Source organism: Oryzias latipes, chromosome 3 (genome assembly GCF_053564925.1).
Source record: "Oryzias latipes strain Hd-rR chromosome 3, Olatipes_Hd-rR_3.1".
NCBI lineage: Eukaryota > Metazoa > Chordata > Actinopteri > Beloniformes > Adrianichthyidae > Oryzias > Oryzias latipes.
Genome location: NC_136239.1, coordinates 10,908,230 through 10,933,808, shown reverse-complemented (window position 1 = coordinate 10,933,808; position 25,579 = coordinate 10,908,230). Strand labels below are relative to the sequence as shown.

At 40.7% G+C, this 25,579-nt stretch overlaps 1 protein-coding gene and 1 long non-coding RNA gene across 2 annotated transcripts in view; one reads left to right on the top strand and one right to left on the bottom strand.

Moving 5' to 3' along the window:
* The window catches only part of LOC111946739 (uncharacterized), a 132,635-nt gene that overhangs the window by 62,353 nt on the left and 44,703 nt on the right, over window positions 1-25,579 (bottom strand). The window lies entirely within an intron of this gene.
* LOC101159331 (N-acetyllactosaminide alpha-1,3-galactosyltransferase-like) lies at window positions 16,570-25,531 on the top strand (the record flags this gene model as incomplete). Its single annotated transcript, XM_078944878.1, is given in 2 exon segments — window positions 16,570-17,146; window positions 17,149-25,531. Coding segments are annotated over 2 exon segments (681 nt in total), but the record flags the coding sequence as incomplete, so codon positions are not given.

The following is a 25,579-nucleotide window of genomic DNA, read 5'->3' as shown; positions in this document are numbered from 1 at the left end:
ACTCCTAAAGACAAGTATAGATTCCTATATGTTTAGATCATCAAACTTAAATATTTAAATTATATTCTTACCATCACAAAGGCTGAAATCCTCTTTAAGGACATCTGAGTTAAATGGCACCTTTAGTTCATCAGTGGTTCTGTCCAAACTGCACAGAACATGATAAAATTATAATAGATCAACAAAACATGTTAAAAAGTGATGGTTACTTATATCAGTTTTGGTTATATTAGATTCAATTAATTAATTAATTAATTAATTCAATTTTTATATCTATTATAAATCAGGACATTTGTTTTTATTTATTTTTTTTGGTAAACAACCAAAGAGAGCAATTTTCTTTAGTCTAAATAACCAAAATCAAGGCCATGCATTGTAAAAGGGAAACAGATTTAAACATGCAAACATGGACACGTGCTCAGCACTTATTGCAAAAACCCTTTTTGGCTAGCGTTCAGTAATTTTTTGAAACCCACCAGTAATCAATAGTTATCACTGTTTTACATTATAGAAACTTTCTGAAAAAAACAATGCTTGTTTCAATGCAAACCTTAATTTTTTTCTTTCCCTCAAAAAATGACTGAGCACCCTGTAATCTATATATATGGATTAATACTGGTTGTTCTTACTGAAGTTAAAGCAATTTTGAGAGGTACACTCTGTCAAAATGCCAGTCGGTTGAAAGGTTGGAGGTCACAATCAAGTGTGTTTCAGGGGTATCGGTGCGTTTGCGTGTTGCAAAAAACGTATGCAGTTAGAGGTATTGTGAATACGCTAACATGGCTAACATAGTGTGTTACAAACAGGTTCGCGAGTTAGTGTGAATTCTGTAAAGTCTGACTGACAGATTTATCTCTGAAACTGTTCACACACCGCTCAGCAATACATGTTCAAGCGCACCGTTTCAAAGAAAGTAAACATAAAACTAAATGTGCTTCTGCGTTCAAAACTCTTGCATCCACGTGTAGCTATGCAAGTTTACACAAATTTTTCAAGCTTTACATACAAAACATGTGGCCATTGATGGAATAAAAGGTGTCTATTAACATTAAGATCATCTAAAATATGAGGTTGATAGGGAGTTTCTTCGGAAAAATACATTATTGTTTAACAGAGAGGTTGCAAAACTGCACCAGAAAAACTGGATGTGAAACAGCCTTAACCCTTGTGCTATCACTGTAACATTGAGAGATGGGTCATCTGGACCCCTGCACTAGACAGTGCGCTGAACCTTTTTTCTTCAATGATTTGTGATCTTCACTGGTGTCCATGGATTACATGAAATCTTTCCACCTTTATCCACCTTTGTCATGGTAGGAAGAACACGTCAATGCAAGGGTGGGGTCATAGGATAGCACAAGGGTTAACCCTTGCAAATCTGTTGGGAACTGTTACCTGGAGCTGATTTTCAAGAATGTTTTTTATGTTATTTATTCATTAATGAATTACAAGTTTTACAATCTTGAAACAACAAATGTCCAAATTACACGATTTAATCTAATTGAAAGTTTTTAACTCTCGCAATGTTGGCGACAATGGCGGTTTTTGATATGGGCGTCGTGGGCAGTCGCCCAGCCGGCACGTCATGGGGGCAGTAATTTCCAGGGTGCGCACTTCCAACAGCATGCCAGTATTACATAAAAGGAAGTTGCTTAGCAATTGAGGAGACTAACAGCTTTTACTTTGACACATATGATACTGAAAATCTCACCCATGTCTTCATCCTCTCCCCTCTCCACATTTATGGTGCAAAAAAAAAAAGGAAACACAACAGGATGAAATAACTTAGAGTAAAACAACGTAAAACAGCTACATGAAAAGGAATAAGCCACAAGAAAAACCCGTGCTCAATCCAATTTCGACCAGAGCAGCTAGAAGGGATTATTTCCCACAATTCCCCGCTCCGACACAGCAGACCCGACGTGCACGTGACCACCACTACATCTGAAGGTTTCATTTTGAATGTTACACAGCGCCCTCTGCTGCAAGACACTTGCGCCCACATCTCTTTGCGGTGGTCTTTGGAACATAACAGGTCAAAAAATTCGAGAGGGGGCCGCAACTCACCGGTGGCTGCATGAATCACACTAACAGGTAATTGGGAGTTTTTTTCACTCTAACAATCAACTCTAGGCCACAGCTGCACCTCCTGTCTTAGGCCTCATCTACACTGCATGGTTCAAGTGACCCAATTCCGATTTTTTCCTCTCATATGGCACAGATCGGATATAAACGTGTGAGCAGGACAAATGCGCATGGATTCCGATTTTCTCAGATCGGATACAGGCCTCATTCATATGTGGAAATTTATCGGATACGAATCGGATACGTGCATTTGCGTGTGCCATGTAAGCAGACAAATCGGATTTTCCCCAGTAAATGCGAGTCGTACGTCAGTGTCGTCAACTCAGGAAACCACCAACTGAGATCGCATGACTTATTAACCCTTGTGCTATCTTAGATGATCCCACCCTTACATTGACGTGTTCTCCCTACCATGACAAAGGTGGATAAAGGTGAAAAAATTACATGTAATCCATGGACACCAGTGAGGCTCACAAATCATTGAAGAAAAAAGGTTAAGCGCACTGTCCAGTGGGTGTACATGACCCAACTCCCGATGTTAAAGTGCCTAGGATAGCACAAGGGTTATGGTGCTTTTGTGCGCTGATTTTGCTGTTCCAGGACAGCTGGAGCCCCATCAGCATGTTACCTTTCACCCTCAGGCTTCAAACCGTAGTCGGAAACCGCTGTGATTTCCGGTCCGGTCCCAGTCGGGACGCAAACGGTAACTAATCAAGCAGGGCACCGTTGCTCTGGAACAGGCTACAAACCGTTTATTTCTTTGCTTGGATCAAACTGTTAATACAGCACAACGTCTGCAAACACTTCCTCATTCAAAACTCAGAGAGAGCACACAAGCCGGCCAAGCAGCCCTCCTTTTTCCTCTCCCTGCGCCTAAAACAGGAAGAACATTAACAAGATGTGTTTTTCTTGTCCTTATTAAAATACATCAAGCCTAAGTTAATTTGCTATTTTACCTAAATTATTTTTTCAATGGACATTTCTAAACTTCTTAGGGTAAAATAAAAGAGAAATGTCCCCCCAAAAAAGTTTTTTTGTTTTTGTACAGTGAACATTTCATTTTTATAACAAAATAGACAAAACACTTTCTGCAGCAAAATATGTTTTTGTTTTGTTATATATTCCACTCAATTAGCAATTTTAAAGCCTTTTTCTAATATATATATATATATATATTAGAAAAAGGCTTTAAAATTGCTAATTGAGTGGAATATATAACAAAACAAAAACATATTTTGCTGCAGAAAGTGTTTTGTCTATTTTGTTATAAAAATGAAATGTTCACTGTACAAAAACAAAAAAACTTTTACTTAATTAATAAATTGCTTTTTTAGTAATTTCAATAAGTACAAGTAAAAGGAAAATGCTCTGTTTCTAGATGGGGAGAAAAAGAAATACACAAGAACAGGAAGGTGGCACAGAAAAGCTAAAAATGTTTTTTTTTTTTTCTTTAAAATAAACATTAGAAAAGTGTAATGTAAAAAATACAAAAAACAAATGTTTTTCTTATTAGAAGTCATAAAACATTTCAAATTTGACTTTACTGTAGTTTTATACATGCTCTTACTAGTTTCTATAGTGCAAATAAGTTAGAAAAATGTTATGTTTTTAAGTTAGCATTAAATAAACTACATTATGTGTTTTTCATGCTGCAATAAAAATAAAGAAAAAATAAATGACAAACAATGCTATATTTGGTCTGTGTTGCTTTCCTGTTTAAATTTTTTTGTCATGTCAGTGGAACCGGTCTGTCAGTCATGAAACAAAGGGCCCTGTGCCTCAGTGATGGATAAAATACATTTCAGAACACATTTATATGTTGATGGTAAACTGTCAGAAGTTGTCTAACAGTTAAACGATCCTTAACCGTCACGCATAAATAGGAAAAACTTGTTCCATCCCCGTGGGCAAGCCATGAGCTGTACACAGCCACGCTTGAGAAACATTTGGTGGTTTAACCCCGCCCCACAATTCAACCCCTAATGCTGAGTGTCAAGGAGGGAGGTTTCTAGGTTCCAATCTTAGAGTTTTTTGACATGTTCTGCTTGTTTTGTTCTTGGTTTTCACTTCCTATCTGACGTTGTTCCTTAGTTTTGATTTACTGACCTTCCCCGTTTTTCCCTCTTGTGAGGTGATTCTTTGTTGTCATTAAACATGCTTCAACTTTTCCTTTTGTGTCCAAGTCTTTCTCTGCGTCTGGGTTCTAAAACTCTAATCCATAACATTTTTGGTATGATCCAATCAGGGTTTTAACTCACGACCTTCCTTTCAGTCTCAGAGCAGACACTCTACCACAAGGCCACTGAGCTGAAATGTCAGATATGTCCAACCGTCAGAAAAGTATGCAAGCAGGAAAAAAGGGGGTTTAAAAACTCATAAAAGCTAAATTAACAGAATATTATATACCACACCATAACAAAACACAATTCGACAAGATTTAAAAAAGTGTATAGATAAAAGTAATTGAATAAATTATCCCCTGCTGGAACCAGAACCAGTTTGTTTTCTACTGCATGAGCAGAAAGAGTGCCTGATTTTATTAAGAATGGCATTTTAATTATAAACAAATCATGTTTTAATTGTTTATTTTTTCGTTTTTGCAGGTCTGTTTTCTCCTAAGAATTAAAGAACAATATTAGACTTTTTCTAATCGTCATGAGGTATTGTTTCACATTCTCCTACTTATTGGTGTTCCACATTCTTCATGTTGCTGAACGTATGAACATGCATTGTAGCTGAGGCAGCTGTTTAGATTTCTTCATCAGCACAGTCTTCCATTTCTTTAAATAGGAGTTTTGCAAGTCTCACTAAAACTGCTTAAAACCCTTGTGCTATCTTAGATGACCCCACCCTTGCATTGTTGTGTTATTCCTACCATGACAAAGGTGGATAAAGGTGGAAAGATTTCATATAATCCATGGACACCAGTGAAGATCACAAATAATTGAAGAAAAAAGGTTCAACACACTGTCCAGTGGGTCTAGATGACCCAACTCCCAATGTTAAAGTGCCTAGGATAGCACAAGGGTTACTTATGTTTCAACTTTTTAACGTTAAAGTTTCAAAGCCTGTCATCTAGCATAAAACACTTTACGTTAGTTGAGCTGAAGATCAATCCCTCCAGGATTTTGCAATGTTGCAGTTGCACCAACTTCCACAAATTCAAACAATTCCCGTACATTTTTTCTGACAAAGCAATTTTCCAAAAATAGCAGCTTTGAAGGAACTTTTGCTGTAATTTCAATCAAGGTTCCCCATCAAACCCTCTCTGCCAATCAAGGTTAGAAACTCACACATAAAGGAAATGAGTCTAACCAGACAAATGTGCTGCTGCCCGGTGAGTAATTCAGTCTAGAACCACCACTGGTTGAAACAACAAAAGTCAAAGAGTGACGAGCACTTTTCAACACTAAAGGAGACAATTTGTGTTAGATCAGTTAGAGTTTTTAAGTTTCTCCGGGATATGTTTAGTTCTTTTCTGCCATGAACAATTTTACTGCTTCCAAAAGCTCATAATGATAAACATAGTGACTTGCCATTCCATTCAGTAAAAATGTAAGAATCTTCTCATTCTTCCTGAAACGTCCTATGTTTATCTTTATACTCTGAATTTCACCATTTTGACCATGAGGGTAACAGTCTGCACGCACATCAAATCTTTATCTATGTGTTCATAGGGCGCAGAGAGGCACGCCACGCGTCCTGCTGTGTAACCCGGAACCGGAAATATTTCTAATACACTCTAATGGTTTGAGTGCGGTTTAATAGGGAAAAAATTATGAAATGAGGCACAATATATAGAAAATATGATGAGACGCAAATAGCCGCACGCTCATTGGCCAAGATCCGCATGCGGCTCGAGAGCCGCGTGTTCGCCACCCCTGCACTAGACAGTGCGCTGAACCTTTTTTCTTCAATGATTTGTGATCTTCACTGGTGTCCATGATTACATGAAATCTTTCCACTTTTTTCCACCTTTGTTATGGTAGGGAGAACACGTCAATGTAAGGGTGGGGTCATCTAAGATAGCACAAGGGGTAAGGGATAACCCAGTGTCCATTTTCAGAAATTAATAGACAAAGACCATTTATTAATAGAGGAAAGGTCATCATAGCGCTTACGCCATGGCCTCTTAGGAAATAAATAAATGTTATATCACAAATGAATGCCGGCAGTTTAATTTTGTAGTTTTTTTCATATAAGTGGACTATTAGACACGAGGATCAGTCATGGTAAAGGCTACAGAGCTTGCACCGACTTCGCTCTACCACAACAGAAAAAGTGGCATAAAAACATAATGTTAAGTGACATAAAGCATAATTTTAGAGGGAAAGTTCACCTCCTACGACTTGTTTTTGTCCGGATGATGAAGCAAAACTTTGTTTCAAAGAAGCAAATGTTGCACCCTTGAAAACAGACAGGACTTCGTCTGCTTTTTGGCAACTTTATTCACCCCGTACTTTGTATATTTTTATATTTAGTGCTCTCTTCTGAGGCAGTCAGAGCAAGACAAGAAAACGTGATGGCATACACATCAAAGCGATCTCAATTCTGCACATGCGCACATTGCAAACATGGAGACACTGCTGTCTTTTTCAAAATAAAAGAATAAATAACTAAAATAAGAAATGTTTTCACATCTTTCATGGACCATGCCTTTATTTAAGTCAATGAACGTGGAATTCTCTGGCGGCAACACCCTCCCCTACAAAAATAAAAAAAAATGTGGTATAACATTTTCAATTCTACTCCGTAACATTATACGCAACACATCAAACAACCGTGAAAACTAGACAGCTACGTTAACAAATACATGACCACATTAAGTATTGGGTTGTCTCCCCCACTCTCTTCAGCATTTCTCTGCCTCTTTGTTCTTCTCATGGCAATAATAAGGGACTGTCCATATGTCCATTGATATTAAAGGGGTGATTGGTCCATAGAAGTATTGGTGGGCCCCCCAAAATCTTTACAAAAGGGACAAGGAAATTACTTTAAATCTCTACTCAGCACCTTTTTTAAAGCCCATATCTGGATTAATATAAACTCAAATTACTGTCCAGAAAATTTGCATCATTATTATCTAGATGCCTAATCATTAACATTAGAGCCATCTCTCTCTACCTGAACTGCAAAATCTGTTGGACAAAAGCTGTAACACTAGTCAAGTTGTTAAGATGACCCATATACTTTACTATTATAAATTTAGTATTTGTTTTCATGAAAAGGATACATAGGGATGATGGTCTGATGTAGAGGTCACGGTTGCCTTCTGAGGATGTCCTCAAACTGGATGAAAAACTCTTCAGCAGTTGTACTGTTGGCTGCCCAAGCTGATCATATGTGTAAATCCTTCTGGGCTGTCTGATCCTTGTTGATCTCCCTCTCCGTTCTCTAAAATCCTCTTCATCTTCAAGCATGTCATCTGGTTCACCACTAACTGCCTCAACCTCTTCTGCTACTGGGGGTCTTTCCTCCTCTTGTTCTTCCTCATTATTATTTTCAGGCACTTGAATCTTCTCAGCCCTTTCAATAAGCATGTCATCTTCAGGGTGAAATTCTTCTGCATCTGCATTGAGAGGAAAGTCATTTGGCCTTGCACTTGTCAACATGTGATACTCATCTTCACTGGAACTGTTTGCATCAGTTTGGTACGTATCACGGATCCCTCGGTGACGTCATGTTGACCTCTTGGGCTTTTCATTGATGGATTTCTCTTTCAGGTTAGGCCCCCCAACTTCAGATTCTTCCACTAGATAGGGACATGGTAGTAGAAGGTTTCTATGTAGCACTCGTTCCCTTCCCTCTCTATGACAGTATATGTCGTCTAGGGTTTGACGACATATACTGGGCTGTCAGGGTTTTTCCTTCCGCTGACTACATAAATTGTATCCTCCCAGAAATTTCTGAGCTTCCCAGGGCCTCCTCTTGGTGTGAGGTTTCTAACCAGAACATGGTCACCTGGTTTAAGAGTGGAGCTCCATACATGTTTGTTGTAATTTTTCTTCCCTCTTTTAGCACTTTTCTTCATGTGTGCCTTGGCAATAGCATAGGCTTCTTGCATAGTCTCTCGCCATTTCTCTTTATAGCCGGAATGTGTTTGGGTCCCCTTCTTCTCCCTTTTTGGAAACAAAAGGTCCACTGGCAATGTTGGTTCACGCCCAAAGAGAAGGAAGAATGGAGAAAAGCCTGTAGCTTCATGCACTGTGGAGTTGTAGGCATGAACAACTTTGCTGAGATGTTCTTTCCACCTAGATTTCTGTGTCTCTTCTAGTGTGCGCAGCATACCAAGCAGTGTTCTGTTGAAGCGCTCTGCAGGATTTGCTTGGGGATGGTAAGGGGAGGTGTGAGATGGGCGGATACCGCAGTAGCCTTGCAGCTTTTGGAAAAGGTGATTTTCAAATTATTTTCCTTGATCATGGTGGATCTATGATGGGAATCCAAATCTCATGATGAAATCATCAAAGAGCTTTAGCTGCTGTCCTCCCAGACTTATCTCTAGTTGCAAATGCTTGGGCATATTTTGTGAAGTCATCCACAACAACAAGAATGTATTCTTCACCTCCCTTACTTTTTTCCAGGTGTAAGTAGTCAATGGAAATCATTTCAAATGGTGCATTGGTCTCAATGGTTTGGATTGGTGTTCGAATATATGGGGTTGGGTCTCTTTCTTTTTACGCAGCGGCACACACTTGGGTAACATGGTGTTCAATCTCTTGTCTCATCTTGGGCCAGTAGAAACGTTCTCTGGCGAGTGCAATCATCCTGTCTGCACCTAAATGACCCATCTCCTCGTGCAGGTGTAGATAAATGGTGGGTTTCAGGGACTCTAGCACAACCAGCTGTGTTCTCGTTGCTGTTTCCCTTCTGAGGATTCCATCTTCATCAATTTGCAGGCGGCTGTTGTCTAACAGCTTGGGTCTCTGTCATTTTGTCTTTTTATTATAAGATGGACTGTGTTCTTTTGAGGCTCAAAACTCTTCTCACTGTTAGGTCTGCATTTTGGGCTGCTTTCAAGTCTTTTGCTGAAATGGGCTGGATAGACCCAGACATGTCGCTTTCCTCTGGTAGCGCACCTATATTGCAGGTGACAGCCGAAATCCAGTCCACCTTACCTGTTTGTCTTGCTTCCAACACTTTACAAATGGATTCAATGACGTCCTGTTGACACTCAATTGTGCACTCTTGGATGATCTTCTCAATCGGCTTTGGTCTGCGAGACAAAAAGTCAGCATCTCCATTAGCTGACCCTGGCCTATCCCTGATAGTAAATCGGTAATCCGACAACTCTGCAACCCAGCAATGTCCTGTGGCATTGAGTTTGGCTGATTTGGTAACGTATGTCAGCGGATTGTTGTTACTGTAAACAACAAAATGGGGTGCATGAAACAGGTAGTCACGAAAGCGCTCTGTTATTGCCCACTTGAGTGCAAGAAATTCCAATTTCCCAGAGTGTAGCTTGTAGTTTTTCTCTGCAGCTGTCAATGTTCTAGACCAGGGGTCGGCAACCCATGGCTCCGGAGCCACATGTGGCTCTTTCATCCTTCTGTTGTGGCTCCCTGTGACTTTGGAAAATAATCAGTATTTTATAATAATTAAATTTTATTTTAGTTTGTTCATTTTTCATGGCATTTCAAAGGCGCTGCTGGCTCCGTACGAAGCGCGAGCCACGTAAAAAACAGCTTCGTAATGAGCTCGTATTTATCGGGCGAGACCTGCAGAGCTGATAGCAGGAGGAGACACGCAGGGCGGCTTCAATAAACACTCCGATCTTCTGCCGGGAACTTGACGTGCCGTGGGGCAGATACCAACTCGCTGATGACAGACTGAGAGTTCGCGCCAGCGTTGCCAGATAGAGTCACAGTTTTCCAGCGGAAAAGTCATCTGAAAACCGCCAGACCCAGCCAAAAACTGCCCAAAACAGCTTTTGTCGATGTTTTTTTTCCGTACTGGACTGATAAAATAAAAGATTTTTCTAAATAAAAGATAGTTCTGACCAATAATAAAATGTGTACAATATTGAATATTTCTTCAGCGGGCCGCCTTCTTTCATTCATTTTCTTAACACGCTCTATCCCCGCTATAACCTGCATCCGGCTCTTTCATCCTGCTGCGCTGGAGCGCCCCGACTATCGTATTTTGCGCTCTCTGTGTAGGACACACTGAGGAGCGCGGGGGAAACAAAACTCAGCTGCAGAGGATGTGAACAGGTGAACAGGTAGAGAGGAAAAGCAGGTGGAGAGGCGGAGGAGGGGCTTTGGCTTCAAACTCTGTCAGAGAGATGCAAACACGGGCGTCAGATTGAGATGCAGCTTTCACTGCGGGAGTTGAAGCAGAGACTTTCCCTGGGGTGATTTTATATACTCAAACATGGAAACATGATTACCAAGTAGAACTCTTCAAAATAATAAACCTGATCTCTCCACATTCTCAGTGTCTACCATGCAATGATAAACACATCGCTCCATGCAGCGATCAGACCAGAACCAGTAGCTCTTCCCCAGCAGAAATCACCCGGCCCACATAACAGACCTCACGCTTGAAAATGTCACATTTTTTTGGCCTTAACTTGATTTCACACTGCTTTTTTCGCTGCAGAACTTGCCTCACATCTTGAATATGTTGCTCAAAACTGCTACTGAACACAAGCACATCATAAAGATATTCTTTATTGATCCCACATTGGGGGAAATTCAATTGTCACAGCAGTTCCAAAAAGCAGAGAAAAAGTGACAGCAATGTGCAGAAGTGAGGGGTGTTCCCAAATGTGCAAGTATACAAATACAAAAATGTGCAAAAATAGAAAAAGTAAAAAATAAGTAAGTAATAACTTATGTACACTATTACAACATAACATATGGTATGCCTAATAATAAAATTAAATAAATAAAGTAAAAACACAGAATATACAGATGAGCTATGGATGTATGATAACCGGTTTGTACATGCATATTTAAACTGTGGCATTGTACAATCTCACAGCTGTTGGGATGAATGACCTGCGGAACCGTTCCTTCCTGCATGGGGGGTGTAACAGTCTGCCACTGAAAGAGCTGTTCAGTGCCTCCACTGTCTGATGTAGTGGGTGAGAGGTGTTGTCCATGATGGATGTTAACTTGGCCAACATCCTCCTTTCACCCACTTCCTCCACAAAGTCCAGTGGGCAGCCCAGGACAGAACTGGCCTTCCTGACCAGCTTGTTGAGTCTCTGTCTGTCCCGGTCTGTGCTGCCTGCTCCCCAACAGACCACGGCGTAGTGGATAACAGAGGCCACCACAGAGTCATAAAATGTCCTTAAGAGAGGCCTGCACACTCCAAAGGACCTCAGTCTCCTCAGAAAGTGGAGGCGAGGCGAGGCGATCCTATCATCTAGATAGGGGACACAGATTTCATCTCTGAGGTCTCTCAGGCATCCTTCCATGTAGCGCTGAAAAGCAGCTGGTGCATTGGTGAGTCCGAATGGGATTCTAACCCATTCGTAAAGTCCCCATGGTGTTATGAATGCAGTGCAGGGTCTACTTTTCTCACTCATGAAGCCCTGGTGATTAGCCTTTCCCTGATCCAGAACTGTGAACCAGGAATTACCTCCCAGGTTTTCTAGGATCTCTTGTATTCTTGGAACTGGGTGACGATCAGGCACTGTTTTTTTATTCAGCAGTCTGTAATCAATGCATAACCGAAGACTTCCATCTTTTTTTCTGACACTTACCACAGGTGATGAATATGGGGAGCAGGATTTCTGGATCCAGGCTCGGTTAAGCAGATCTTGGAGATGTGCCTTTACTTCCTGGTCGAGGTGTTTTGGGGATTGCATTGTACGTATTCTGCACCGGGACATTATCTTCCAGGTGGATGTCCATCTCCAAGTCTTTAATCAGTCCTGTGTCCCACTCATCCTTTGCAAACACATCACACTCATCTCTGAGCAGTTTTGTTACCTGCAGCTGTTGTTCTTCCGGCAGATGACTTAGGTCTACTGGCGGATTCCAAGACTCTTTCTTCGGTAGTTGGTCTGTTTGATCTGCTCCAGTTGTGGCACAGCTGTCTTGTGATGTGGATTTTTGATCTTCCAAGGGCTTTGTCTCCAGTGGGTAGACTCCATCAACAGCATACAACCATCCCAGTGTGGTTCGGCCACAGAGAGAGATATCAGAATCAGTTGTATTTCCAACATTAACTGTTATTATTCTATCTTGCTGGGGCACCTGAATCACTTGTACTCGAATAATTAGCCCTGTAAGCCATGGTGCCTCTTGGTTTGGTTCAAATGCAAAATGTGATCCATTTAGGGTGTCGTTGTGCAACAGACCACATTCCACCTCCATCACTTTATTTTTAGGGATAATTATTGGGTGCCTGCCAAGCCTTGCTGTCGTGGAACTGTTTTCCTGTTTCTGTTTTTTTAGAACAGATAAGACAGCTTTAGCAGTTTTACGCCCCACCTCCAAAGCAGAAGAAAGTTTTTTCACCATCTGACTAGAAAATGTTTGACCTCCAGGCTTTTCACTAGTCAGAGCCAGTACTTCATTAAACTCAATGATGGGGCGTTCAAGGTCACCACGAGCTACCAAAATTGGAACCAGCACTGGTTTGTCACGACTTCCACACACTGCATTCTGCGACAGGGTGAAATCAACTCCAATCCATCCTTCATATGGAATTGTAGTTCCATTAGCAGCTGAGAGATCTAATGCTCCTTCTTCAAGCAACGTCATTAGCTTTTCCTCTATTTCGTCATAGACACTCTCCCATGCAGCTGGCATCTTTACACTAGTAGACATGGTCGCAGAGTCTTTATCTTTGCCGTTTTCATTTTTGCAAGACAACAAGCTCTAAGGCAGCTTGTATGCAACGTTTTTGCACTTTTTTTTCCTATGGGTGACGATGACAAGTTACAGTTAACACCTATACAACATGCAAGAGTAAGGGGGAAGTAAGATGAAATGCAGGCACGTCATACAGATTTTCCATCCCCCCGCCCAATTCTGAGGACTGCGTAAATAGCCCATTAGTGCTGTTAAGTGATAAGTGTGGGCTGCTTGCATGCAGCCTGATTGTTAAAACTGGGAAAATTAAACTGTGTAGTTTGTGTGAGGATCCTACAGGCATCTCTTGGACACTTCCATATCACATGCACACCCTGTGCATGCAGCATTTGTGCGCAGTTATTAAGGGACTAGTACAGTATTACCCCTCGTATGCGTGGGGGTTAGGGACCAGAGACTTCAGCAAATTTGCAGAATTCACAAAAATGGAGAACCACCCCCCACCCCAACATACGGTCGATGAATGTCCGTCATTGATCAGTGTTAAAAACACTTCTGAAACATTTCTGATGCTTTGTAAAAGAAATACAAAAGAAATACTAAAGAATACATTGAAATATTTCTCAGCAAAAGGAGATTATTTAATTTTTCTTATTCAGAAGACTTTACTTTAGCGTACTTTATAACACACATTAGGAGGGTCACTTTGTCTCTCTGTGTCTTGTGGTCAACAGGGGTTCTATTATATTTTCTGTGTTCTTTTCATTATGCAATTAATGGATTCTATTTTTATATTGTATTGCAGAAATATGCTTGATTCCTGCCCTCAGTAGCAGATAATATGTGCCGAGGTCACCAGTAGACCTGTTTATGGAGCCATGACACCTGCAATGCAGACTAGACAAAAACACACCAGTCTAATGATGTATTTTGTATGTTTTCATCTTCCCTTACTGAATAATATAAAAAGCCTTTTTGCCGTGAGGACAGGGAGAGTTGACAGCCACAAAGCCTAACAGGTCGCGAGGTGGACAAACATGACATTTTAGGCTTTGTGGCTTTTTAGGTTATAGCGATTTAGGAACCGGTGGAAATAGTTGTGAAATATTTCTTTGCAGCCGTCGTGCGCTCCCCTCCTCCCCCGCAGCACCTCCTTCGCATGCAAAAGTATCTTGCAAGCGTATGTGTGGGGGAACACTGTATTCAACTAACTAATGCATCTTAAGGGCATTGTACGAGTAAGATGCATCGGCTCCTCCCCATGAGTCCTCAAAGCCACAGAAAATGTATAAAATGTCTGTTGTTCAGACCAAATGTATCAAATATTTCCAAAACAGTTGCAGTTTGTGAATCAAGCTGTTGTTTGGCTTCAAGATTCTCTTTATGTTTAAATGCAAAACTGTTAATTTACAAAAAAAGATTATGTTATCATTGTTCATATGAAAAATTTGTTAAAATTCTTTTTCTCATATCTTAGGGCCAGAACCGAGGTAAAGACACGCACATCATGGAATGCTCCTATTGTCTGGGAATTAATGTTTAACCCAGATCTCTATGACAGACGACACCAAGAGGCCAAAACAACTGTGGCTCTAACTGTGTTTGCTGTGGGGAGGCTTGTTTGTTCACACCTACACATATTTGCAAGTCCATTCAACACCTTCAGACATCAAACTTCAGGGTGTGTTTCTGCAAATTGCCAGTCTAGCTCATAAACTGACTGAAGTTCAATGTTGTCTGCAACTAAAGCGTATGCCTTAGTCACAACTGCCCGTATGGGTGGATACAGGTTGTAAAATGGGCAAATCTATACAGGACACACAGGTAGCCTGCAGAAATTTTAAAGTCAAAGACCTTTTGTTGAGCAAGTAGAGCAAAAATGTTCATGCACATTTTTCTACGGGCATGCTCTCCGCATCGGGTCAAAACAAACACTTAAACAACAAATAAGAGTAAGTAAGGGTGAAGTAGGTGAGACGCAGGGAAGTCGTACTGATCTTTCCCGTCTTTCAACCCCCCCAAATCCTACGCCCTGCACAGGGAGCCCAATAGTGCTGTTCAGGAGAAAGGTGCACCTACTAGACATTTAGAAAGTACCTGTGCAGGTGACTAAGGTATTGCCAAATGATAGTTTGCCCCATCCTGGGGAAAAAACGGCTTCCTTAAAATTTAATGGTGAGAGCCTGCCTCATCATTAAGAGGCAGGCAGGCTAGAAAGAACAGAAAAGATGGAGCTCATAACATAGAGCACCTTTGTTCATTTTCTGATGAAGCGCAAACGACAAAAATGATGACCGGGCTTCATGCTTCATTCCCAGTTTTATCAAAGCAATAATTTTATCAATAGCAATGTAAAATGTCCATGTCTGAACTTTTGTGAACAAATGTATATTAATCGACTAGCCTGTAAAACAAGGAGTTGGTGTAAAAACATTAATTCTTTCCTGTCCTTTTTTTCTTTTTATATTTTAATCCTTTATTTGCTAATAATAAGAATAATAGATCCTTTATTTACCCCACAATAGGGAAATTCTTCTCCACATTTGACCCATCCTCTGGGGGAGTGGTGAGCTGCAGCCTAACCACGCTTGGGAGGCAGTAGCGTTAAGGGTTTTGCCTAAGGGCCCTCACTGGGTGGTGTTTATTGCTTGCCATTGATATGGTAATTAACCCATAAACATTGTTTATCCCCCTCTGGGAATCAAACCCTGGATTCCTAGGTGGTAGCCTCTCACCTTACCAACCGAGCTACCCAGCCGGTTATAACTACAAACACGCCTTTCCTGTTCCAACTGCTACCGTCAGGTCGGCGGTAAAGATCCCACAAGGCTCACACAAATGGACTAAAGAACATTTTTTTTCCCAAAGCAGTCAACCTCCTAAACCAGGGGTGTCAAACTCATTTTCACTGAAGGCCACATCAGCAAAGTGGCTGTCCTCAAAGGGCCAGATATAATTTATACATGTAATGAAAAAATGTAATGAAAAAGAAATGTACCTACTCCTTAATGTTAAATAACTCATAATTTATTTACTATAACTTTTTAAAGTGACAATTCCAGCCGCATAAAATACATATGTTTGCTTGTTACTATAGCATAAATCCTTTTACATTTGATTCTGTCAGGTTAGGTTATATGGACAGTGTTTAAGTCCTAATTTATAGCTGCTCAGTCCCATATTTCAAGTCTGATTCCCCCTAGATATGAGTAAATAAAGACCAATTTTTATCTTTTATTCCAAGAAATTAAAAACTTTTATACTCTCGAGGGCCACATAAATTGACATGGCGGGCCACATTTGGCCCCCGGGCATTGAGTTTGACACGTGTGTCCTAAACAAATGTGAATCCCACAAAATCTGTAACTCGTGCAATATTTGAAGTCAATGTGCAATATAAAAAGTTCCCATGTGCAATATAGTGCAATATAGAAAGTTATGTAGCTAGGCACATATGTATATTTCTCAGTTAAATTCTTTATTGTTCTTTTAGTATATTACTTATTTATATTTTTAAGCAGCTGTAGTGCACCGAAATTTCGTTGTCACAAGTTTCTTGTGTAACAATGATAATAAAGGCTTTCTGATTCTGAATTTGAATGAACATGACAGCATAAAACAAGCACAGGCATTTTTTAAATATATTTATTTCTTAATTTTTTTCTAAATACCAACATGAAAATAAAATCCAAACGATTGTTTTTTTTTTTTTAACTGAAGGTACTTGGACGCCTATTTAAACACCTTTTTGACTTCGGCAGAAAAACACTTCATGGTTGGACTACCGGTAACCTTCTATGTGTTTACTGATCAACCAGAGAAAGTACCAAACATTACTTTAGCTCCTCTGCGACACCTGAACGTTATCAAGGTGGAGAGGTACAGCAGGAGGCAGGACATCTCAATGATGAGGATGAAGACCGTATTAGATATAATTGAAAAAGAGCTCCGTCACAACTTCAATTATGTCTTTTGTTTGGATGAAGATCAAGAATTAAAGAGGCGCCTCGGCTCTGAGGCTCTCGGGGAGTCTGTGGCTGTGCTGCACGTCTACTATTACAAACTTCCAAAGACACAGTTCACCTATGATAGAAACCCCAAATGCAAAGCCTACATGACAGAAGGAGATTACTATTACCATGCAGCAGTCTTTGGAGGGTCATGTGATGCAGTTAAAGCATTGGTAGATTATTGCTATTTGAGCACAATGGAGGATAAATTAAATGACGTTGAAGCTTTGTGGCACGATGAGAGTCATCTAAACAAGTATTTCTGGCTTAACAGACCTAGCAGAATATTTCTTCTGAGTACTGCTTTGACCCACAGATTCGTTACAAGACTGAAGTCATAGTCCCTCGTTTACTATGGGCACCAAAACAATATACAAAACTTTGCACTTAGGGCAAATATTTAAAGATGTTTTGAAACAAAATACATCAAATACTCAATGGAAGAAGCTGATGTATGTTAAATCTCTGGGCAAGAATGGTCTATTTTCGAACTTTGAGCCAAGGCACACTTTATCCTAGACAGTCCCCCCCACAGTCTCACATGCATTTTTGTGTTTATTGTGGCAGAAAAACCTGTAAATTGCAGCTGTTTTTTTTTTTTTAAAGTTGTAATAAAAGTTTCAGTGAAAGGTTTTCAGCTACCCTAAATTATTTAAAATTTTACCCTGGTAATTGTTTTTTCCTCCAGTTTATTAACATGCAATTTTATGTTACCTCACAAAAAAAAACAAATACATTCTTTCTAAATAGTATTTTATTTTTTATATTTATTTCAATGTTAGTGCCAACTGTAATTGTTGAACAATGTGATCACAATATATTTGATAAATTTTACACAAAAAAACTAACATTTATGTTTTCTGTAGCTACTCAAAAAGTAAACATGTAAAAGTTTTATTAGTTTTTCTTTTGTCTTAATCAAAAATGAAGTCTTTGAAAACTTTAACAAAAATATTTGATTTCTTTTTAGATTATTAACTTCCTTCAATTCAGATTAATTGTGTTTTCTTAAATGTTTTTCTACTTCTACCTAAGCTTAACTTTTCAATTTTTCAAAAGTGACTGAAGTCTGAAACTGAATTTGTCTTTCAATCAAGACATTATTAGAAAATTTTTGCAGTTAGAAAGATGACTTGGACCAAACTCTGGGATGTTTGGCTGTTAATAAACACAAACCTTGAAGGAGAACTAAACTGTTGACCTTTGATTTCATCAAGAAGATTTAAAAACTGTTTGTGTGTTCATTGTGGTTTCAAGAAGTTTAACAGGGAAGACTCATAGTAGCGTAGAGATGCTGTGACTTTAGCACAATGCATCATGGGAGATGTAGTGATGCCAGACAGGCTCGTTTCTCTGAGGTACATTCTTTTAACTTTTTCCACGGTCTGACACTGGATCCTGCAGAAAGCTACACCGCTAAAGACGAGCTTTAGCTGTTATTTTTGTTGGAACTAAGAGACTTTATGAGCTAAATTGAAACAGGGAGGGAGGACTTTAACCACTTCTGATTGGTCAGACGGATGACATATGATTAGAGGTCCCAGAATGATTGGTGGAGATAGTTAAAGGGGAGGGACTTTTCAGAAAACAGAGCTGAAGCTGTGGCTAAATCGCGGTACCGTCATTGTTATCAAAGTGTCTTTAAAAGAATTAAATAAACACAAAGAAAAACATTTTTTATGATCTTTCTTATTCCTAACTACTTAGTGTTTTATCAGGGCCTGTTTGGATGAACACAGAGCTGATATCCTTGAGATGGTAAATGTTTTTAGATCAGTGAAAATGGATAATATCCCACGGCACACCTGACTATATCTAGTGGGCCGCGGCACACTGGTTGAAAAAAAAAGATTTCCAACACCCAACCTTGTGAAAAAACAGAAGACTGACACTTTGACAAGGAATTGTTTACCTTTCAAAATCACTTTGACATCAATAAAAACAATCAGAATACGTTTATATATGGCGCTCCAGATTATAAAGCACGGTACTTGCATTTTGAGAAACATTGTGCATAGAAGATAGGTCCCATATTTAAAACATATAGAGTTTTATCAGGTGATGTGTGTTGAATCTCAGGTTACAAAGGTTATGATCTCAGGGTATAAAAACAATTACAATTTTCATTTATTATGCTAAAGATTTCGGTTTGGGCAAATTACTGATTAAAGGTTTTTTAATTTGCAGTCTTTATGTAATTCAGTTCAGCAAAATATCGTCTTTTACAGCTCATGTTTATCAAAATAATACTATCATTATGGTTTTACTGGCTAGTTAACTCTACATAACCCTTCGTGTTATATTTAATCTATGCTTTTCTGAGACCCCTATTTCATTAGCATAATCCAAACTTTCCCTAAAAATGTGGGTCATGTTTTCTGCCCTGTAGTTTATTACCATTCTACTGGGTCATTGGAAGGACTTTTCTTGTCATTTCAAAATGGCTGCTTTACGGTGGCCCAGAAGGGTCACAACACAACACATTAACTTTACACACAACACATTAACTTTACACACAACACATTAACTTTACACACAACACATTACCTTAACACACAACACATTAACTTTACACACAACACATTAACTTTAAACACAACACATTAACTTTACACACAACACATTAACTCACAACACAACATTAGCTCACAACACAACACATTAACTCACAACACAATAACTCACAACACAACACATTAGCTCACAACACAACACATTAACTCACAACACAACATTAGCTCACAACACAACACATTAACTCACAACACATTAACTCACAACACAACATTAGCTCACAACACAACACATTAACTCACAACACAATAACTCACAACACAACACATTAGCTCACAACACATTAACTCACAACACAACACATTAACTCACAACACAATAACTCACAACACATTAACTCACAACACAACACAACACATTAACTCACAACACAATAATTCACAACACAACACAATAACTCACAACACATTAACTCACAACACAACACATTAACTCACAACAGAAGTAAAGCTGCAATGGAAGTGCTTTCATTCTGAAATTTCCACTGGGCTGAGTGGCTAACTGCCTAACAGAAAGTAACGTCACAGTGAGCTGTGGAGGGAGCATGTCTCTTCTACAAGAGAAGCTACACAATGTTAACGCACACTCCTCCGAGCTGCACTCACACCCCTCCCTGTCGCTGCACGTGCTCCGCTCCTCTCCGTTCTTCAGCCCCCTCCTCTCACACTCACTCGGTCCCCAACACCCCCCACCCACCCACACACCCTCCCAGTCCCTGCACCGCTCCTCTCCTTTCTTCTGCTCCCTCTTCCTCTTCCTCTCACACAAGCACGCGGTCCCCAACACTTGACACGACAAATGTGGAGAGATCGCACTGTCAGGCTTTAATGAACACAATTTCTAAGAGGCGGGGCGTTGCACTCCCCCAACAACAGGTTAGAATACAGAGCCCGGTCCATTAAGCTCTGCCGTTCACGGAGATTCAGTAGAACTCCAAAAGCCACACGGCCTAACGTAGGCCGCTATTATATATTCATGAGTGGGAAAAAACCCGCTGAACCGACCTTAAAACCGCCCAAATTATGCATTTTTGACCGCAAATTTACACCCAAAACTGCCCAATCTGGCAACGCTGCTGCTAGCTTCTCTTGTAGAAAATCATGCTCCCTCCACAGCTCACTGTGACATTACTTTCTGTTAGGCAGTTAGCCACTCAGCCCAGTGGAAATTTCAGAATAAAAGCACTTCCATTGCAGCTTTACTTCCGTTGTGAGTTAATGTGTTGTGAGTTAATGTGTTGTGAGTTATTGTGTTGTGTCGTGAGTTATTGTGTTGTGTTGTGAGTTAATGTGTTGTGAGTTATTGTGTTGTGAGTTAATGTGTTGTGTTGTGAGTTAATGTGTTGTGTTATGAGTTATTGTGTTGTGTTGTGAGTTAATGTGTTGTGTTGTGAGTTAATGTGTTGTGTTGTTAGTTAATGTGTTGTGTTGTGAGTTATTGTGTTGTGTTGTGAGTTAATATGTTGTGTTGTGAGTTATTGTGCTGTGTGTAAAGTTAACATGTTGTGTGTAAAGTTAATGTGTTGTGTGTAAAGTTAATGTGTTGTGTGTAAAGTTAATGTGTTGTCTTGTGACCCTTCTGGGCCACCGTACTGCTTCGATGAAATATTAATTCCCAAAAAAGTAGAATTCACTCTTAACGTTTGATGTACTGTGTGAAGAATAGTTAGAAACTGCCTTTAACTTTTATTACACTAATGGTTTAAACTTAATTCACTGAGCATGTATTGTCATCTCAAAATTATATTACATTTGAAGAAAGCACAGCCAAACTATTGTTCTAACAGTTTCTTCCCATACTCCCTCTTTTCTGTGCATGTTTTCTGCTGAGCAGGCCTCAGACTTATCTTCACTTTAGCCTTGGAGCTTCCCTCCAGCAGTAACCTGTGGGCGTGATTTTCACACGAAGATCCTCAGACCATCTTCTGAATATGCTAATGCAGGGTTTTTATACCAAAGCCCATCCCTGAGCTCGTTGGTTCGGACTTTGAATGTACCATGTTCATGTCTGTCCCCTTCGTGTTTGTGCGAAGTAAAACCTCCACAAAAGCTAAGTTACTGTCTCTGAGTCATTATTCATTATTTCTGTGTGTAAGAAACTGACGGGGTTACGAACTAAAATTTAATACAGTCCTTTCTAGAAAATCCAGTTTCTTCACATTTGGTCCTTCTGAGCCGGCCGGCGCGCGCCCTGGACATCGCTGGAACCCCTGGGGGGGGTTGCCTGAAAACCGCTAGCGGTCTGAGATCACAGCCTCAGCATTGACCAATCCGCCTTCAGGATCGGCGGCCCTCGCCCTTGGGTCCGGTGGTGCCCCCGGTGACGTCGGACCCTCATCAAATAGCGACGTTCATTGCTTGAAGTGAGTACGCCACACAGAAAGTCTGTCCTCTCTTTACTTGTTAGGGTTTTATGTTGACTGTGTCTGTGTCTTGTGTGTGGGTGCCTCATCTCTTGGGGAAGAACAGAGAGAGCCGTGTGCAGTCACAGTGCTGCGCGTGCACGCTGACCACAGGAGCGCCTGCAGTCAGCCTGCTGCGGGTGCATGTGTCCTCCTTCACGGGAGATGACAGGGAGAAGTGTGTAGCGTAAGAGAAAAACCCGTCGGAAGCTGTGTGTCCCCGACGTAGGGATAGATTAGGTTGAAACCCGTCGGAAGCTGTGTGTCCCCGACGTAGGGATAGATTAGGTTGAAACCCGTCGGAAGCTGTGTGTCCCCGACGTAGGGATAGATTCGGTTGAAACCCGTCGGAAGCTGTGTGTCCCCGACGTAGGGATAGATTAGGTTGAAACCCGTCGGAAGCTGTGTGTCCCGACGTAGGGACAGAATCGGTTGAAACGTGCTGTCGGCTGTGTGGACGGCTTAGGGACAGATTCGGTTAAGGCGCGTCGTGCACGGCATTTGGGAACAAACGGAGCTCCGGGGAATTCATGTGTGTGTAACGTTTTTTATGTCTTGTCTGTGTCTGCTTTCTGCGACGGCTTCTGTGGTGTATGCTCGCTTTGATTAATGCCTCATGATGGCTTTGATTCATATCTTATTCTAAATAAATGCATAATGAATATGGTGACTCAGTTGACAAATAATTAGGCTTCTTTTCTGATTCTCCAAGCTTTTTCTGCTGATTAGATTCAGCGCTGGAGGATCCATAAAAAGGGTTACTTGGGTGGGAGCTCTGGTTTGTGATTGAAATTGAGAAGCTGGTTCTCAGGACAGCCACATCCGCAAGGGATTTAGCTCTTGTAGAAGCCTGGTGTGGTCTATGAATTCCTGAGAACGTTGTGGCTGATCGTCATTCATAACCCTAGAAAACATGGGTGGGACTCATTCACAAAATCTCACTAAAAAGAAAAAAAGCACATTGATCAGGTCCAGAAAACTTTTCATAAAGTTTGGAAGTATGTGGGAAGTCAGGATCAGACATAAATCAAGTATTTGGATAAATGGTTTAAAGATTATGGATTTCATAGAAAGTTAAGCAGCCTCAGAGTGCAGGACAGAGTAGAAGGAGGGGGGGACAGCTTCACAGATCAGAGTGCGCGTGCCCGAGCCTGCAGACAGGCTGATGAGGACTCGCAGAAAGGAGGGGTGATTTCTCCATTGTAAGCAGATATAAAAGCTTTCTCTGCTCTCCGAATAATGATAGGACGTGTTTTAGTATGTTTTTTGGGGGTATTTTAGTGTTTAGGACATGGACTAGGGTAGATGTTCAGAAAAAGCAATAGAAAGTATCATTTCTTACAAAGCAGATGTGGATCATTTTGTGGAGGACAGACCTCCCTCTTGTATAAACATGATCAGACTCGGATGGCTGGTGCAGCCTTCCTTTTTTTTTTTAGTTCACTCTCCCCTGCTCATAAAAAGTCTGATTGCAGCCTTCTGACCCCACTAATCAGGTCCCTGCATTTCTGCTTGTAAATCAGGATTGACCCCTTAAAAGCATTCCTGAGGGTCTCTGGTTCACTAACTCGCCTTACGTTTTTTTTTAATGGACATGTCTGCTAATCGTTCTAAGTTTCAACTCTCAGGGGAATAAGTGCGGTAAGACTAAACTCCAGCTGGCCCAAGCACAGGTTAAATTTTTCGGGACATTTAGTTTCTGTTTCTAGCAAAATTATTTCTCTCTCCCTGGACCTCACCACCTTATCTGATCAGCCCCCACCTTTACTCACTCGCTGTAAGCTGCAGCTGTTTGCGCGGCTGATAGTTGAAACAATGTCACCTGTGATTCTCTTGTGCGAATTCTCCAGAATCACATGCAGTGTGCTCTACTCCCTTCCGTCCAAGCATTACCATTAGTCAAACTGTTATCAGCCTGTTCATGCTGCTGTTAAAATGAGACGCAGTTCTTGTCTGTTTCACTTTCAATGTGTTTTTTCACAATTTTTATTTTTTAATTTTTATTTATTTTATTTTTTTCCTGATTTTTTTTTTTTCTACTCTCATGCCTGGCTCTACTGACACCATTGATGATTTACATGAGTATTTGAAGAAAGCTGTGAGAACAAAGGAACGCATTGAGTCTGCCTCCAGCTCTCTCCTCCCCACAGACTCTGCATCCTGACCAGAAGACCCCTGTCGGTGACCTGCTTTACTCGAAGGCCATTCAACGGACTGATTGGTCACACCCGAGGTGGACGGGCCCCTACAAGGTTCTCCTCACCATGCCACCTACAGTACACATTGCTGAACGACCCTCCTGGATTCACGTAAGCCACTGTAAATTGCTGAGAGCCTACGAGACTGACATTTTGAGACGCATCCCTGGTTGAAGTCCAACTACGAAGCCGCCGCAGTGTGACACTACTCCTGGCGAGAGGGCGCTCCCTGGTGTGTTTCCTCTAGCGCTGCTCTCTTCCAGCTACAGTGAGCTTCGAACCAGCTGACATGGGTCCAGCTGTTGCTCGTGGTTTCATCTTGTACTTTTATTCCCTCTTCCTCTGGAGATCTCATTCACATCATCAGTGAGGTCAAGGCCCTTAAATCAAACATTTCTTCTCAGATGACTGACGCCTACTGGTCTGGGTCCCCACTTTATTGGTTTACTTCTGGTGGAGTGTACTGATAAAACTAGTCACTCCGGTCCTCTGTGTGTTGTTTTTCTTTTTTTCTTTTCGTCACCTGTTGGATTCCATGTGTCAAATGAATTATCGCTGTCAGGCCAACTCTATCAGCATTATGCCTACACTTAACCTAATTCGCATCCGCTCGTGGTTGAAACTGGTCTTTACAGATTTATTTTATTGTTTTTCTTTTGTTCGATTTCAATTTGTTTATTTTCTTTATTTCTTATTATGTTTCTTGTTCTATGTAACTTTAATTAATAATTTTGTGCCGAGGTCTGGACTGGTGATGCATGCGTATCCTTACGGATGACTGCTGAGGGGCACAGAGCCGTTGATGAGTTTTGCCCTCCCTGACTGCTCACTGAATGTTTCACACAGACGGTATAAGTTTAGCCCTGGAGGTTTTCGCATCAACACTCATGTATCACCTACCACCTCTGATATGCTCATTTATTCACGTTGATTTTATGTTTTCTTTTGTATTTACATGTACCTCTACATTTTTGTTTTCGATGCAGAGCCGATATGCTGCCTATACTGAAAATCTTCGTGAAATGGTGTATGGTTGATGATGACAGGAGTTCTGCTGACTATCCATGTATAATTTTAATATGACAAACAGGGGGGTATGTGAAGAATAGTTAGAAACTGCCTTTAACTTTTATTACACTAATGGTTTAAACTTAATTCACTGAGCATGTATTGTCATCTCAAAATTATATTACATTTGAAGAAAGCACAGCCAAACTATTGTTCTAACAGTTTCTTCCCATACTCCCTCTTTTCTGTGCATGTTTTCTGCTGAGCAGGCCTCAGACTTATCTTCACTTTAGCCTTGGAGCTTCCCTCCAGCAGTAACCTGTGGGCGTGATTTTCACACGAAGATCCTCAGACCATCTTCTGAATATGCTAATGCAGGGTTTTTATACCAAAGCCCATCCCTGAGCTCGTTGGTTCGGACTTTGAATGTACCATGTTCATGTCTGTCCCCTTCGTGTTTGTGCGAAGTAAAACCTCCACAAAAGCTAAGTTACTGTCTCTGAGTCATTATTCATTATTTCTGTGTGTAAGAAACTG